The sequence below is a fragment of the Triturus cristatus genome, chromosome 8, assembly GCF_964204655.1.
Source record: "Triturus cristatus chromosome 8, aTriCri1.1, whole genome shotgun sequence".
NCBI classification, from domain to species: domain Eukaryota; kingdom Metazoa; phylum Chordata; class Amphibia; order Caudata; family Salamandridae; genus Triturus; species Triturus cristatus.
In genome coordinates this window covers 222466614-222480623 of record NC_140591.1, presented here as the reverse complement: position 1 = coordinate 222480623, position 14010 = coordinate 222466614, and the positions used below count along the sequence as shown (strand labels likewise).

The 14010-nt window shown below is 41.4% G+C and overlaps 1 protein-coding gene across 1 annotated transcript in view; it reads left to right on the top strand.

The window, feature by feature from the left end:
* GPR83 (G protein-coupled receptor 83) overlaps nt 1-14010 on the top strand; it is a 414413-nt gene that overhangs the window by 229322 nt on the left and 171081 nt on the right. Inside the window, exon 2 of the mRNA XM_085624060.1 lies at nt 2914-3039. Within this exon, the coding sequence (XP_085480186.1) occupies nt 2914-3039 (126 nt within the window). The remainder of the gene's footprint in view (nt 1-2913; nt 3040-14010) is intronic.

Below are 14010 nucleotides of genomic sequence, written 5' to 3'. Positions count from 1 at the left end.
ACATTTACAACTGGCCATGGAGTACAGAATGCTGTGCCCTGCCAAATTACAAATAAAGCAAAATGGCAAACGTCGTCTTTTACTGATTTTAAGGCGACGTGTTCCTATCTGAAAAAGAGTGTACAGACTAAACTCTGACGGAGGCTATCTCGGGCAAATGAGGAAGATCTTTGGTCTATAGAAGACAATGACTGAGTTGGCTTATTAATCCAGTCTTGAAAGTTTAATTTTCCATATGAAAGTCTCTGCTCATGTGGCCAGGATGTATTGTACAAAAGATTATTGCTTGTCGTGGGAATGGTTTGCTCTTTATGTGTCTGGGTGGTTTTGCTAATGATTAATAATTCTTTGTAAATGTGTATTGCTCAGAGATAGTTGGGGGAAGGTGGTCAAAATGGACATATTGAATTTTTTTGTGGGGTATGGGCATCCAACACTGTTATGTTTTGAGTGGGAAGGATTGGTTTAATTGTTTGTTTTCTTTTTCAATTTTCTCTACTTGGTTGGTCCATGGAGCCACTTTGCGGGATTTGCACTGGGTGTTTACTACATTTATAAGTTGAGCTTCAGTTATTCTGAGGGTGGGTTGTTCTCACTATTCATTGGGGTTCACAGTTTGGGGGCGTTAGTTCACATGTGGTTATTGCTTAGGGTCAATGACATCATCATAAAGGCTTTTAGAGGCATTGGGGCACAAATGATATTCCTGCATGGCATGCATAGTGCTGATGATGAGAAGCTCTGGGACAAACTAAAGGTTAGCACTGATGGTGAATTTTGACACGTGGCCTCTGTTATTCCTCCAGAGAACATCATGGAATCTCAGGCATTATGAAAGGGCACCTTCTGCACAAAAACAATCCTGGAATGCTTTTCCCTCTTTCTATGTGTGCTGCAGAATGCTGCAAAATACACCACACGTGAAAAGAAGAAATAACAAGGAGAAATACTTGCTTATTGTTGCACCTTCCCTGCAGAGGGGTGAGGTTTTGCTGCACCCCCAGGTTTACATAGTTTTGTAAATCTGGGGCAGCATCAAAATCCATGAGTGTTGCGTGGGAACACCCAGCGCACCGGCCATGGAACGCTTCCCTAGCGCAGAGTAAGGCAATGCAGCGATTTGCTTTGCCTTACTCCTTATCAGTAGGGCCTTTCAAAGGCATGCAAAGTGGCTTTCCCTGACCTCCTAAATATGATTTCATCGTTTGCAATGCTGGAGCGTCACAAAAAGTGACTCTCCGGTGGCGCAAGGGGCTCATAAATTTGCCCCTTAGCTTCACGATGTTTTTGTCCTCCATATTCTTGACATGATATTTATCCATATAATATTTTGGACTCGATATTGTGTCCAAACATGGCTGGCACATGCCTCTGTAGAGCCCCAAAGGCTGATAACTAAACTTTATATTGTGAAAGGTGGAGCAGCACTAGCTCCAAAAGAATGTTAAAAAATAGGTGGGAAAAAGACTCGAGAGCTATAATTGTTGTTGATATCTCGCAATACTGCTGCATACAAACTCAAACAGTAGACACCGGCTGGTGCATTTAACACTTTTGCAGCGAGTATGCTATTCCCTGTATGGTTTAATGTCCATTGCATTGGGCTGTGGATCTGTCCTGCCCTACGTGTCGGCAGCCTGAGGTGGATTACTTTAACTTGGTGCATACCTGCCCTCCAGTGTCCACCTACCGGTAGACGATATTGGAGGCTTCACCGCAAATGGCGGTAACACCCAGCGTCGGATTGGTAACGCGGGCACTCCGGCACTGCCAGTGGGGCCAGCATCCGAATTCCAGCTGTGGGCTGCTTTTTTTAGAAGCCTGGGGTGCCCATTTGGACGGTTTTTGCGTTGTTGGATGCCGCCAGCGGCCCGGTGGCTGCCTGAGTGGCTTTTCTGGAGGCAGATGGGCGTCCATTACCTCCATTTTGCCAACGGGCAGATGTGTCACTCCTTTTCTCTACCTTGGCCGGCCTATTAATATATGCATATCGGGCAGGGGGCCTGAGCAAAAGTGGCCTCACTTGTTTTCAGGTGTGTTTCACTAGTGTAAACTAATCCCTGCATTTTTTGTAACCACCCCCTCCCCTTTTTTATAAAATTCGCCAAAACAGTCTTTTACGAAAAAGCTATATGCAAATATGGGCTACTTTTTTTTAGCGTGCTTGGGCAGATTTTTTATCGCAATCCACCCTTGGTAACACCGTCGTTTCCCTACCCTCTAATGGCACGTCTGGGTTTTGTCAAGGCCACTCCCCAAGAGTTCTTGTAAATTTGTGGTACTTGCTCTCCTCTTGCCAAAAGCAGAGTAGCTGTAACATGGGGTACAAGACCTATCTATACGACGTCTCTGCCACTCACCTCACACCCGAGAGACGTATGGGCCCCTTTACAAACATACCTTATGGACAAAGGGAATCACACAGAATAGCTTGTCTGATTTAGTGTAAATATCATGGCTACCCGTGGCCGTTTTGGAATGGCTAGACCCATTAATTTTTACTAGCTTCGTCAATCTAATCATACATATTTAAAGTAAGACCGCGGCTGGATGGTACTGTTGACAGTATACTATAATGACGCCTTCTCATATATTGCTATGTTAACGTCAAGGTGCAATACTGAGGTTTGATGCAATGTCCATACATAGATGAAGACGCGCTCGACCTTTTTGCTTGGATATTGTTTTGAATTTCCTTTCTTATTTGTATTTAATATGAAATATATATACATTTATAAAAAAAATGACTTCACACATAGGGCTGCCTCTTTAGTGCTCTTTCAAGACCCCGGTCCTGACTGGACATATGTATTTCCACGTAAGTGCAATGCACCTGTTATTTTGCGTACAATGCATTTATAGAACCTATTTTTGTGACATGCACAATCAAACAATGTTTTGATCCTTCCCCAGGCTCGTTTTGTGAACAGCACCTGGATCTTCGGAAAGGGCATGTGTCATGTCAGCCGATTCGCTCAGTATTGCTCGCTACACGTCTCAGCCTTGACCCTCACGGCAATTGCAGTGGACAGACACCAGGTGAGTGGTCATTTATAATTAGGCGAATGCCCTGGAGAACGCATTAGTAGTTGATTGCCCTTTAGAATGGTGTTTTAAGGGTGCATCTGTAGAACTATTCACAGGTTCGAACCTTTTACCAATGGCATGTTTGCACGCCCTTATTCAATTTTGTGTAATGACTGAAATATCAGAAAACTTGCTATATGAAAGCATGCAAACAACGTTAATTGTCAATTTGTCCTTTTCACCCTTCAGAATACTTGATATGCATGAAAGTTATCCCGTTAGTTGGTATTCAAAAGTTAATCATTCAAAAATGATTGCTATCTTCACATTAACATAAAATGATGACCTAATTTAATGTCAAGTGTGATGTCATCTGTAAGGTTACGAGCAGTTTATTGGGGCTGTGCTGATTGGTTGCATAGTTAATTATAATTAGGTAATGTTAATGGATTTTCGGCTTGGAATTGTTTTACGCATTCATATATCATTGATCCCAGCCTTCTTGTTGAGTAAAGATAACTCTTAAATTAATACAGTCATTATGTTAGTTCTTTACTGGATATCACTCTGTGCCAATTTTAGCTGAATGTTTTGTTTCCTGACTGTGGGCTGTCCTGGATCTCGCCAAATGTTTCAAGACTTGTGCCACTCTACTCAACCAAATCATCTTTACTATTAAAAATGCAGGAGTCTAGTGGTGACACTAGCCAGCACCCCTTCTTTTGAAGTGCAGGTCAATGGAATTGAATCAGTGGGTGCTGCATTGAGCCTGCCCTACTAAAAATCCTAGACACTAGTCATAGCATGTTGGATGGGAGCGCCACCTTTCTCTGCATCTTCCTGGATCTCCGTGCGGAATTTACAGAGTTGATATTGACAGTCTATTTGAGATCGTCAGAGCTCACGAGGGCATTGTGGTGAGGTGTGAGAACACTTTGCCATCAACCATAACATTTGATCAGGTTATGTGATTTATTTATCCTCGATATTGGGCGCAGTATTGGCCCCTCTGCTGTTCAAGCTACACATGGTCATCTTCTGAGTCTATCTGGAAGGAACAGGGGTGGCTGTCCACTAACAAGTGGATGAAACAAAAAATCATTAAATATATCCTCTATTCACAACATAACTCTGAAGAGCTGCTTAGCAATGCTTCAGAACGGGATGAACATCTATTAAAGCCCAATCCAGACAAAAGCAAATGTATTTTGTTTCACCCTCTTCAAGGACTACGTTTCAAACCAGAATGGTTAGATATTTTGTGCAATGTGTGTTCTCTCCTTTTCCTCTCCAAAGAAGCAAAATCCCTAATAATAGGGCTGGACTCAAACCTGAACATGTCAACAAATTAAGTAAATATTTATTTCCGTGAATTAAAGCCATAAAACATTCTACATAACATTGAAAGTGCATAATGATGAAAAGTGCCTAGTGCAGGCATTTTGACCTTGAAAATCTCATATGGCTACACTCCAATGAAGGACAGCTTATTAAAACATTGAAAATTAATATTACTTATCTGAAACCTCAAGCAAGTAAACTTTCAGCACCAATAAAAGTGGGGATAGAATACTTTAGCATTTATATACAGGTTGTCTTATGCCAAGCCAGAAGACGGCTTTTCGGGTTTCAGAGCCTTGTATGTCTAGCGACCTCCATTGTTCTTTAAGTATCACTTGCCATTTTCGAAATGAGGAGTTTCCATGTGATTTTTGCTGCTTAGTAACATTTCTGTCCTGTTTATAAATTTGCTAAATCCCACAGTAACAGTTGCGAAATCGCCCCTGATGCAAAAAAAACGATTGCTTTTCAGTGTGTTCTGATGCTGAATTGAATGAACACCCAACAAAGCTAATACGTGCGTTCAGTTCATAAAACAGTGCAGGTGCAAAGAAAACGCATTAATGGTTCGATTTGTGAGAGTCACAACCTGCAGACTCCAGGGGAAGACGGAGCCAAACATTTGAGCAAAAGGTCGTGAGGCGAGAACAAGCCGAAGCACACACAGTCTTTCGAATCTTTTCTTAAAATAGCTTTTGAATGTCCTGCCTGGCAGCTTTCTTGTTGGGGATGTGTGGATTGGCATCCAAGCGTGGCTTCTTTTCCTGATTTTTATTTTTTTGTACCTTAGAGAAAGAAATCAGTTTTACTTGTTTGTTTGAAAGCGTTTTGAAGAACTCATGCAATAGTTTTGTTTCTACAAAGATTCCGCCTGCAAGTCTCGCAGGGCCGTGGCCGTTATCAAAAACGAGTGAAAGTGTTGCAGGCAAAGGCTGGAGCTGTTGTACACTCGGTCACAAAAGGCCAACATTTTTTTACCCCCAAATGACTGCCACCTTGGGGTTCAGGTATTAGTCACTTTAGCAACTGCTAATGGTAAAGCTCTTCTGCTAGACTTTTCACCTGCTACTGTGGTACCCATTACAGATGTCCTTTATTCTGCAGCCAGACTGGTATCACGTGCCAGGAAACAATCATATTAGACCAGTTCTCAAAGATCTACACCATCTACCTTTGGAAGCCATGATAAAGTTCAAAATGGCCTTCGTAGTCTAAAACATCACATCTGCACCAACATGGTTACGTTCATGGTTACCTTCGCGGGGCACCTTGCAGTAAGTGCCCGAAAGCAGAAAGGCACATTCAACTTAACACAATTGAAACTAAGAGATGTTGTACTTGAAAAATCTGCATGGCCACTGTTCTTGAGAGTGGCACATGGGAACCATACCAGTTCCATATGTGGCTTCCAGGTGTGCAGAATCTCTATTTCGGTTTTGTAAAGAAACTGAAAACACGTGTGTAATCAAAATATATTATACCTTTAGACTTATTTTATACACTTTATTGTCCTTAACTTCCACTAAAAGATGTGTCTCAGATTTGTTTCCCTCCTGCTCTCTTCTTTTCAGTACTCTTTCTTTAACTGGCTTCTGAAGGGCCCCTAGCTTATGGATACCAGTTACTTTACATTGTTCTTTATTTTTATGTTTTATTCTGAGTGAATGTGTAATAAAAGAATGCAAAAATAAAATATACAAAATGAATGCAGTGATTTTGACTGGCCGACTTTACCCTAACCCTGATTCAGAACATCTCCTCTCCCTTTCTGACATCATCCATGCCTTGCTTCCTTCTAAGCAGGATTGCTGGAGCATACTCATTGAACCCATCAAGCGCCATCTTCTCAAGAAGCTATGGGGCATATTATCAACGGCCAGCGATAATTATCGCTGGCCGTTCATAGCGACAGAAAAATTATCGCCAGCTATCGCTGAATATTATCGCCATGATAGCGCTATATTTACAATGCATAGCGCTATGGCGATAATATTTCAGCGATAGCGGTGTTTTCAATGGAACATCGCTGGTTTTCCAGCGATGTTCCATTGAAAACAGCGATAACATTGCTGATAGGACCCTGTGGTCCTATCAGCATAATCCATATCCTATTAAAAGTATGCCTTAGTCAGGAATTTAACAGGTGTTAAATTCCTGAGTTAAGGCTGAGGTAGCGCAATTTTTTTTATCGCTGCACCTCCTTGTTAATATCGCGAAGCTGCCTTCACGATATTAACATGTGTTGTTTTCACAGCCACGCCTCTTTTGCATCTCATTAGCGATGCGAGGCGAGGCTGTGAAAAAACGGGCTCTACATCAAGGAAACACGCGCTAGCGTGTCCTTGATGATATTGCGATAAAATTATCGCCGCTTTTCGGCCGAAAACGGCCGCAAAAGCGGCGATAATTTTTTATCGCCTCGTTGTTAATATGCCCCTATATGCCTTGCAAAACTCGGCAACGTTGCTGATGTCCCTTATGTGTCATCAGGAGCGTATCTGCCCAGTTCTTGAAAGCATCCACTGACCACCAATTTTCCAGATTCTAACCAACATGGCGTTTCTCCACATTTTCAATTACATTGCATTTCTGATCTGACTTCAAACTATGCTGCAAAGAACTCTCATCTCTGCTGAGAAGAACTTCAAACCTAAGGCCCATTTCTACAAGGAGAAGGTTTTCAGTAAGGAGCCCTGGTCTCTATCACACAGCTTACCTCGAACTTTACGTGACGCTGTCGCTCTCCTCACATGCTACCGAAATCGAAATCTTTGTTATTCCTAAAACCTTTTCATTTAATTGCTTGGTCCCTATTTTTATTTCCAAACTCTTACTGCTCATCTTACCCACACTCATTTTGGTCTAATGTCTCAAAGCTTTCACATTGTGTCACACCTTAAAAATAGTAAAGATAAATAAACCAGGACATCCTGTCAACTAAAATCCAGTCATGTTTGTCAGTCACTGGAGATAAGGTATAATTTTAGGTCATATTCTGTGCCCAATATTCCTGTCCTTGTTGCTCTCTTTGTACAGGGATAGACTTTGAGACATAATACATACCCACTACCCCTGCCACTATAGTTTGCTGGGCGTAGTCTTTCGCCATGCCCTCTGATATTGCAATCAGTACCCATTATAAATGGCCTGTGGCTGCACCTAGACGCACCCGGGCAAATAGCATGACCATTATCCAGTACTGAGCCTGGTACCCCAGAACACAGAGTTTACCGACAGTGGCATGAGACCATGTCCTCCGGCCATTGGGCATATAGAATGGCATTTGGTCATGCCCTTTTTGCCAGTACGTTAGTCACTGTTGCCTGCTGGACATATGTGATACTGGACACAGAGGGAGGCAATGCCCACAGGTTGCTTGATCAGGGTATCGCCTTGGACATGTCATGACTTCAGCCAAATAGTTTGTGTCTTGGCCTAGGAAATATGTCAATCAACTCGTACTTATAGAGCATGGCTAATCACTCGTGAGGGTATCCAAGCACTGGAATTTTGCTGAAATCAGTCAAAGAGCCAGGTCTTGAGTACTTTTTTGAGTTCAGGAAGAGAGGATGATGCTCGGAGGTGCAGAGGAAGGTCATTGCAGGACCTGCCGGGAGGTAGGAAAAGGAGCGTCCTCCACTGTTGCTTCAATGGATGCCAGGAGTGTGAGCGAGGGAGGTGAAGCGCAAGTGTCTGGAGGGTTGGTGGAAGTGCAAGCGGTGGTTGATGTATGCTGGCCCTTGGTCATGGAGGGCCTTGTAGGAGTGTTTAAGCACCTTAAATTAGCATGTTTTCTGGATGGGGAGCCAGTGGAGGTTCCTGAGGTGGGGTGTGATGTGGATCCGTTTGGGGAGGTCGAGTATGAGTCTGGTGGCTGAGTTCTGTATCATCTGGAGTCTCTTCAGGAGTTGGGTGGTGAGTCCTGCATAGAGGGCGTTGAAATAGTCCAGCCGCCTGGTAATTAGGACTTGAGTGACAGCCTTCCTTGTGTTGATGTGTGTAGTGCTAGAGGCACTCTTGTGGTTTGAGATCCTGTGATGACCTTTGACTACCATTATTTTAACTGACTTTAGTGTGTTATTTCATCCTAGCGTGGATGTCTGACGGTTCTGCATATGCCTGCTTCTCTTAAAAGTTTTGTTCTTGTAATCTTGCTGTCTTTCAGTGGGAGCTGTCACGGAGTAGAATAGCCTTGCCAGGAGCAGAGCGTGTGGGATGTGCATTTGAAAACATGAAAGGGAGAGAGAGGTGTGGAATGTACTCTTTGGTTTCGAAGTGCAGTGTTGTGGGTACTGATTCATACATGTTCCCAGTGTGGTCTTTCTGTTTTTGTGAGGGATTGTTTATGTAGTCTGAAAGCCTTGTGAGCTTCGTCAAGATAGAGGCTGCAACATGCGAGATTTGAAGAAGGGGGCGTAAGAGCTCCTTCCTGCCGTGGTAATGCTTGCTTGGAACCTGGCCAGTCCTGGTAAGATTCCTCTGGCCCAGGGGGAGGTCTTTCTTGGACCCTCTAGTGTGTTTAAACCTGAGGGTTGTGGACTTGGAAACCGGGAGTTTGGAATTTGAGCGAGGACGGATGCGTCTATCTCGGAGTGAACCCTGGTTGCTGACGCTCTCAATCACGGCTGTTTGCTTTCCCAGTTTGAGATGCAGTGTTTTGCACCAGGGGATGTATTGAGCTTTGATTATTGCCATTGTGATGTGAGCCAGTGGCTGTGATCATTTGATGTGTGAGTGAGTGTGTTTTCTTTGGGATGTGTGAGTGAGTCAAAGTGCACATCCAAAGTACTCATTTGATGTATATATAGCTTTCTGATCTCTTGCAGGGCGTCCAGTATATTTGGTTGAGTCTTATCCATATTATTTGCTGCTTGTTTATTCATCAGTATTATTCATGCATTATATTTAGCAAGTGTGTAATTATTGCTTGCATATAAACATATATATATATATATTTGTATATTTGAACCTTTTGCATTTGACATCTGGGAAAGCTTTTGAGAGTATTGTGTAAAATAAACCCCAAGCCTTATTCTAAAAGAGAGAGCGTCCTTGCATTTTGAAAATGAAACCCTTTTCTAAAGGTGCTGTGTTAAAGTGTTTTGACTGCGCCGGATGTTGGGCTACCGTGTGGAGGATTCTGTGTTATCTGATAGGCGCAATTAAAACATCTTGGCGTCACTTTCACAGGATTCAAAAAGAAAATTAAAAGGGGAACATGCTCTCTAAAATGCCTATGTTTTCAGAGTACCAGATGCCAACTGAGTTATTTGAAGAGGGAAAACAACTTGGTATTTCAGACAGAAACAGTGGTGTCATTTTGAATGCATTGTTTAGCATGTATCAAAAATTTGAACATTTAGAAAAAGAATGTAGTGAGCTGATATGAGAGTTGGCTGAGGCTCAGTTTGAAAACAAATCTTTGAAAAAAGAGTTAAACATGTACCAAGCTCCAATGCTGTTTGTTTCGGCTAGCTATTCCGATAGTCAGGATGATTCATATGTGAAAAATGTGAAGCCAGTTAATCTGCCGGCCTCACAGAAGGTCTTAATTAATTCTTTTGAGGACGTTCCTCAGCCAGAAATGAATTTGAACTGAGAAAATGTGGATCTGCAGAAAAATGAACAGAGCAGTTTTTTAGACTTAGCGATCGCTGGTTGCAGGTATAAACCAGACATGTCAGTGAATGATGAATCTTGCTCTACATGGAAAGATGCTATTTTGAAAAAAGAAATGCAGCAAGGTGTTTTTGAATCTGCACAGCAGACTGTGCAGAATGTTTACAAAATATGGTCAATTCAGAAAGGAGACAAGTCTTGTGTGCCAGTTCAAGAGCAGTGTGCTATTTATAGTTACTGTGAGAAACAGGGAAAGAAAAGTATGCTTTCAAAGTTGTGGACTAAACATTTCTTAAATGCTAGACAGATAGAGATGCTTTTGTGCTTTTGTGCATTGAAAGACATTGGGCAGATGACAATTAAACACAATATGATTTGCCAATGGGAGGAAGCAATTGTAATAAATTGGCATATACAGACAGAGACTGCAGTTTTGCATGAACGGTTTGTGCAGGTCCCAATAGAAAGTCCAGGGGTGGTGTTTGAGATACAGGATTCCCCAGTGAAATAACAGATTGTACTGCAAAGCGCAGCTACTGTGCATGACCGAACATTTAATTGCCTTGCACATGAAAAGGCTAAAATCTTGGAGACAGAGGTGGTGACACACGATTCAGATTTGGTGTACATGACTAAATACGAGCACTTAGGAGAGAAAGACCACACACACAGGTGGGCAGAGAATGAAGGGATCCAGATCCCTGTACATTTACTCAGAACTATGATTCTTATGTGTCAGAATGCACAAGACAGACCAGACTCACAGACGGTGAGGGGCGCGTTGAAGCAAGGAAAATTACCAGAACAGACAGAGCAGATGGATTGCCTTGGGCGTCTGCCAATTGATAACGGGAGCACGTATCCAGCAGTGAGTGGGAAAATACTCAGAAAGGAGACTGCCCCAGCCCTTCCTACTGGGCAGAAAAAAAGAGAGTTTCATCCTAATACCAAGAATTCAGAGGCTATAGCGTGGGTAGAATTCTCAGATAATTTCCCAGAGCCAGCAGACATCCGTGCAGACAGGAATGATAATATTGTGGCTTCAAACTCAAAACAGTGACAGCAAAACATGCGCTTTTTGAAAAATATTTTTTGCAAGAAGAGTGATGCTTGTTTCTTTTCCAGAGCAAGAAATATTTCCTTGACCCAGCAGTTCAAATGTTTGAATACAGTAGTTGATAATACATTAGAATATTGAATGCTATATCCAATACGTTATAAAGGCATTTTATTATAAAAACATTTTTTTATAAAAAAATCTTTTCAAATTCACATTCCATTACACAAAAATTAAAACCGCATAAAGCTTCACAATTACAACATAATAAAACAAATTCTTCCTTTGTTAAAAAGCATACAAAACATATCAATCACGGGGAAATTAATTTATCAACAATTTACAATTATGACCAGCATAATAGAGACAAACACAAATGTAAGACACAGCTCTTGTCGAATACAGGTGCACATCAAATTGGACTCAAAAAACACTCCAGTTAATACATTGATCCAATTAGTATTTAACCAGTTTGTGTCAGTCCTTAGATTGTGCTTTCAACAGCGTCGACCCGTTTTGATGGCTTCAAATTAATCATACCATCTTTATCAAGACACAATGTTTCTGTCTCTGTCTTATGTCAATTACTTTTTTCTCCCCTAAGTAAAACAAATGTATATAATCAGTGATCAGATTTATAGATTTTGAATTTATCACAACAATTCTGAAACATCCTCTGTCTCATCATTTAATGGCAATATCTATGATCTCTACGATCTCTACAAGCAATGGTAAGCCCTTTTCGACATTGGGCAGAAGTATTTGCGATTGCCCCTTTTACTAACCAGCTGTATGTGGGTTTAACCCTCCCCCCTAAATTTAACAAACACTCAACCCCTCATTGTTTATTCATGAGGAAGACCCCTCACATGTTAGCTCTATATTTCATGGCACATAATTTCTCTAGGTCTGGCTGTTTATAAAAAGTACCTTGTTTCTTGGGACTCTTGCTTAATTTCATAAGACTTTTACTGGTTCGATAAAATCTTTTATGTCCAATTGTTCTTGTTCCTGTTTTTTGATCCACTTTTACTAATGCAGAAAACAAAATATATAGAACAGACCTATTGTCAGGCTGTGTGGCTACTATTACTTCTATGCAACTCTATGTGCCCTTAATGTGTCTTGGTATGATCGCACATTATCCCTTCCCCTCTGAACCCAAGTATCGCTTTCTCACCTTGTTGTTAAATTAGTTCAATGCATTCCCGTGGCTCAGATTTTTTGTTACAACAGTGAATCTTCTGCCCATTTGCGGATGTAGCGCTCCTATTTTTTTAGTAAGCTCTGCACCTCACGAGTCTAAGGAAAATGTACAGCATCTTATCGTCATCTATTTTGTCCAAATGCTATATACAGTAATATTTATAATTACAATAGCTGAGTCACTATATTTTACCTTATCTTAGTCTTTGCTCGTATCCCACATGTTAAAATTAGTGGAGTGTGTATGTTGATGGCGCTATGCTGTGCGGCTAACAGTTCTTCTTCTTCAGCGTGCAGCTTCAAAAATAAGAAACATTAAAATATTAAGAAGCTGTCCCGTGTTTACACTATATCTGGACTTCTAACTCATAAGCCCCGACCCTGCTGGCTGGCGTTTCACGTCTCACCTTGAAAGTAATGAAGTCGCCTCGAGAATACGAGTGTCGGGTTCAGTAATGTCCACCAAACGCTTCTCTAAATTGCTTCTATTTAACTCTTGTTCTACGCTTCCTAATTGGTTCTTAATATCACGTGATCGCGTCCTCACTGCTGTTTCTGAGTGCTCAATTTTGATTGGTTTCAGGAGTCACCTGGTCGGGTTTGTATTTTTTTTCCTTGTTCCAACTTTATTACTCCCATTCCCATGGTAACCTCTTCGTGTTATTAAGACGACTCTGGAACTAATCTGTTCCTGGTATCCTAATTGTTATTTGTTTAAAAAAAAAGTCATATACCCGGAAGCGCACAATATATATTTTTGTGCCTACATTCATTATCTTTACCGTGGCGGACTTCTACTAACTCTACCCACCACTCCCGTAGTTGACATCTAGCTCCGTGACGGCATCTGGAGGATTACTCTATTCACAGTTTCCTCGCTGTTGATCTCTTGTTAATTGTGTGTGTTCTTCTCTCATAAGAACGGGGGTAAACTGATGGGGTGTATGCTCATATTGCTATTCTCTCCGCCGTGTCAGTGCTTATTGTGGACTAGTGCTAACTCTGTCCTATATATTGGTCTTTATATGGGTGTTTTACAACTATTGCAAAAAAACATCATTCTAAATACTCTCATGTCTGGGTTCTTGGTTGTGTGAGACCTGGCAATATTTGTGCTGAATAGTGCATCGTACTATGTGACCTCCTAGTTCTCAGCATATTATTATTCTTATTACTGAATAGCCCTCACTATCCCTAAAAGGTGATCATTTCTTGGTCTATATTTGTATAATCCTCATCCAATCTTCTCTGGAATTTAGACCTTTTTCCACTGTGTTAAGGTAACACATGAACCATTGTTCCCTTTTCTTCCTTCTTTGGTCTAGATCACCTCCTCTTCTATCTATCACAGTCTTTTTAAGAATAAACCATTTGAAGTCGCTGCAATCATGGTTCTTTCTTCGAAAGTGATCTGTTAAGGGGGCATCTTCCTTGTTCTTTCTAATTGCAGATTTGTGCTCTAGTAAACGTGTACGGAGCTCTCTACTTGTTTCCCCCCCGTACACTAGTCCCCATGGCCAGATCAAGAGATAAACCACGTTTTTACTGCGGCAGTTGTTTAATGTTGTAGCAATCAGATTTTTCTCGGCAAAAGTAACACTCTTACCTTCTTAACATTGTGGGCACATTGAACATGTTCCACATTTGTTATTACCTTTTGCTACGTCCCCTCTTATAGTACTTTGCTTCTCCACTGTTGTTTTGTAGTTTCTCACTAATGAGTTTCTAATGGTTTTATTACGTCTAAATGAAAAGAGGTT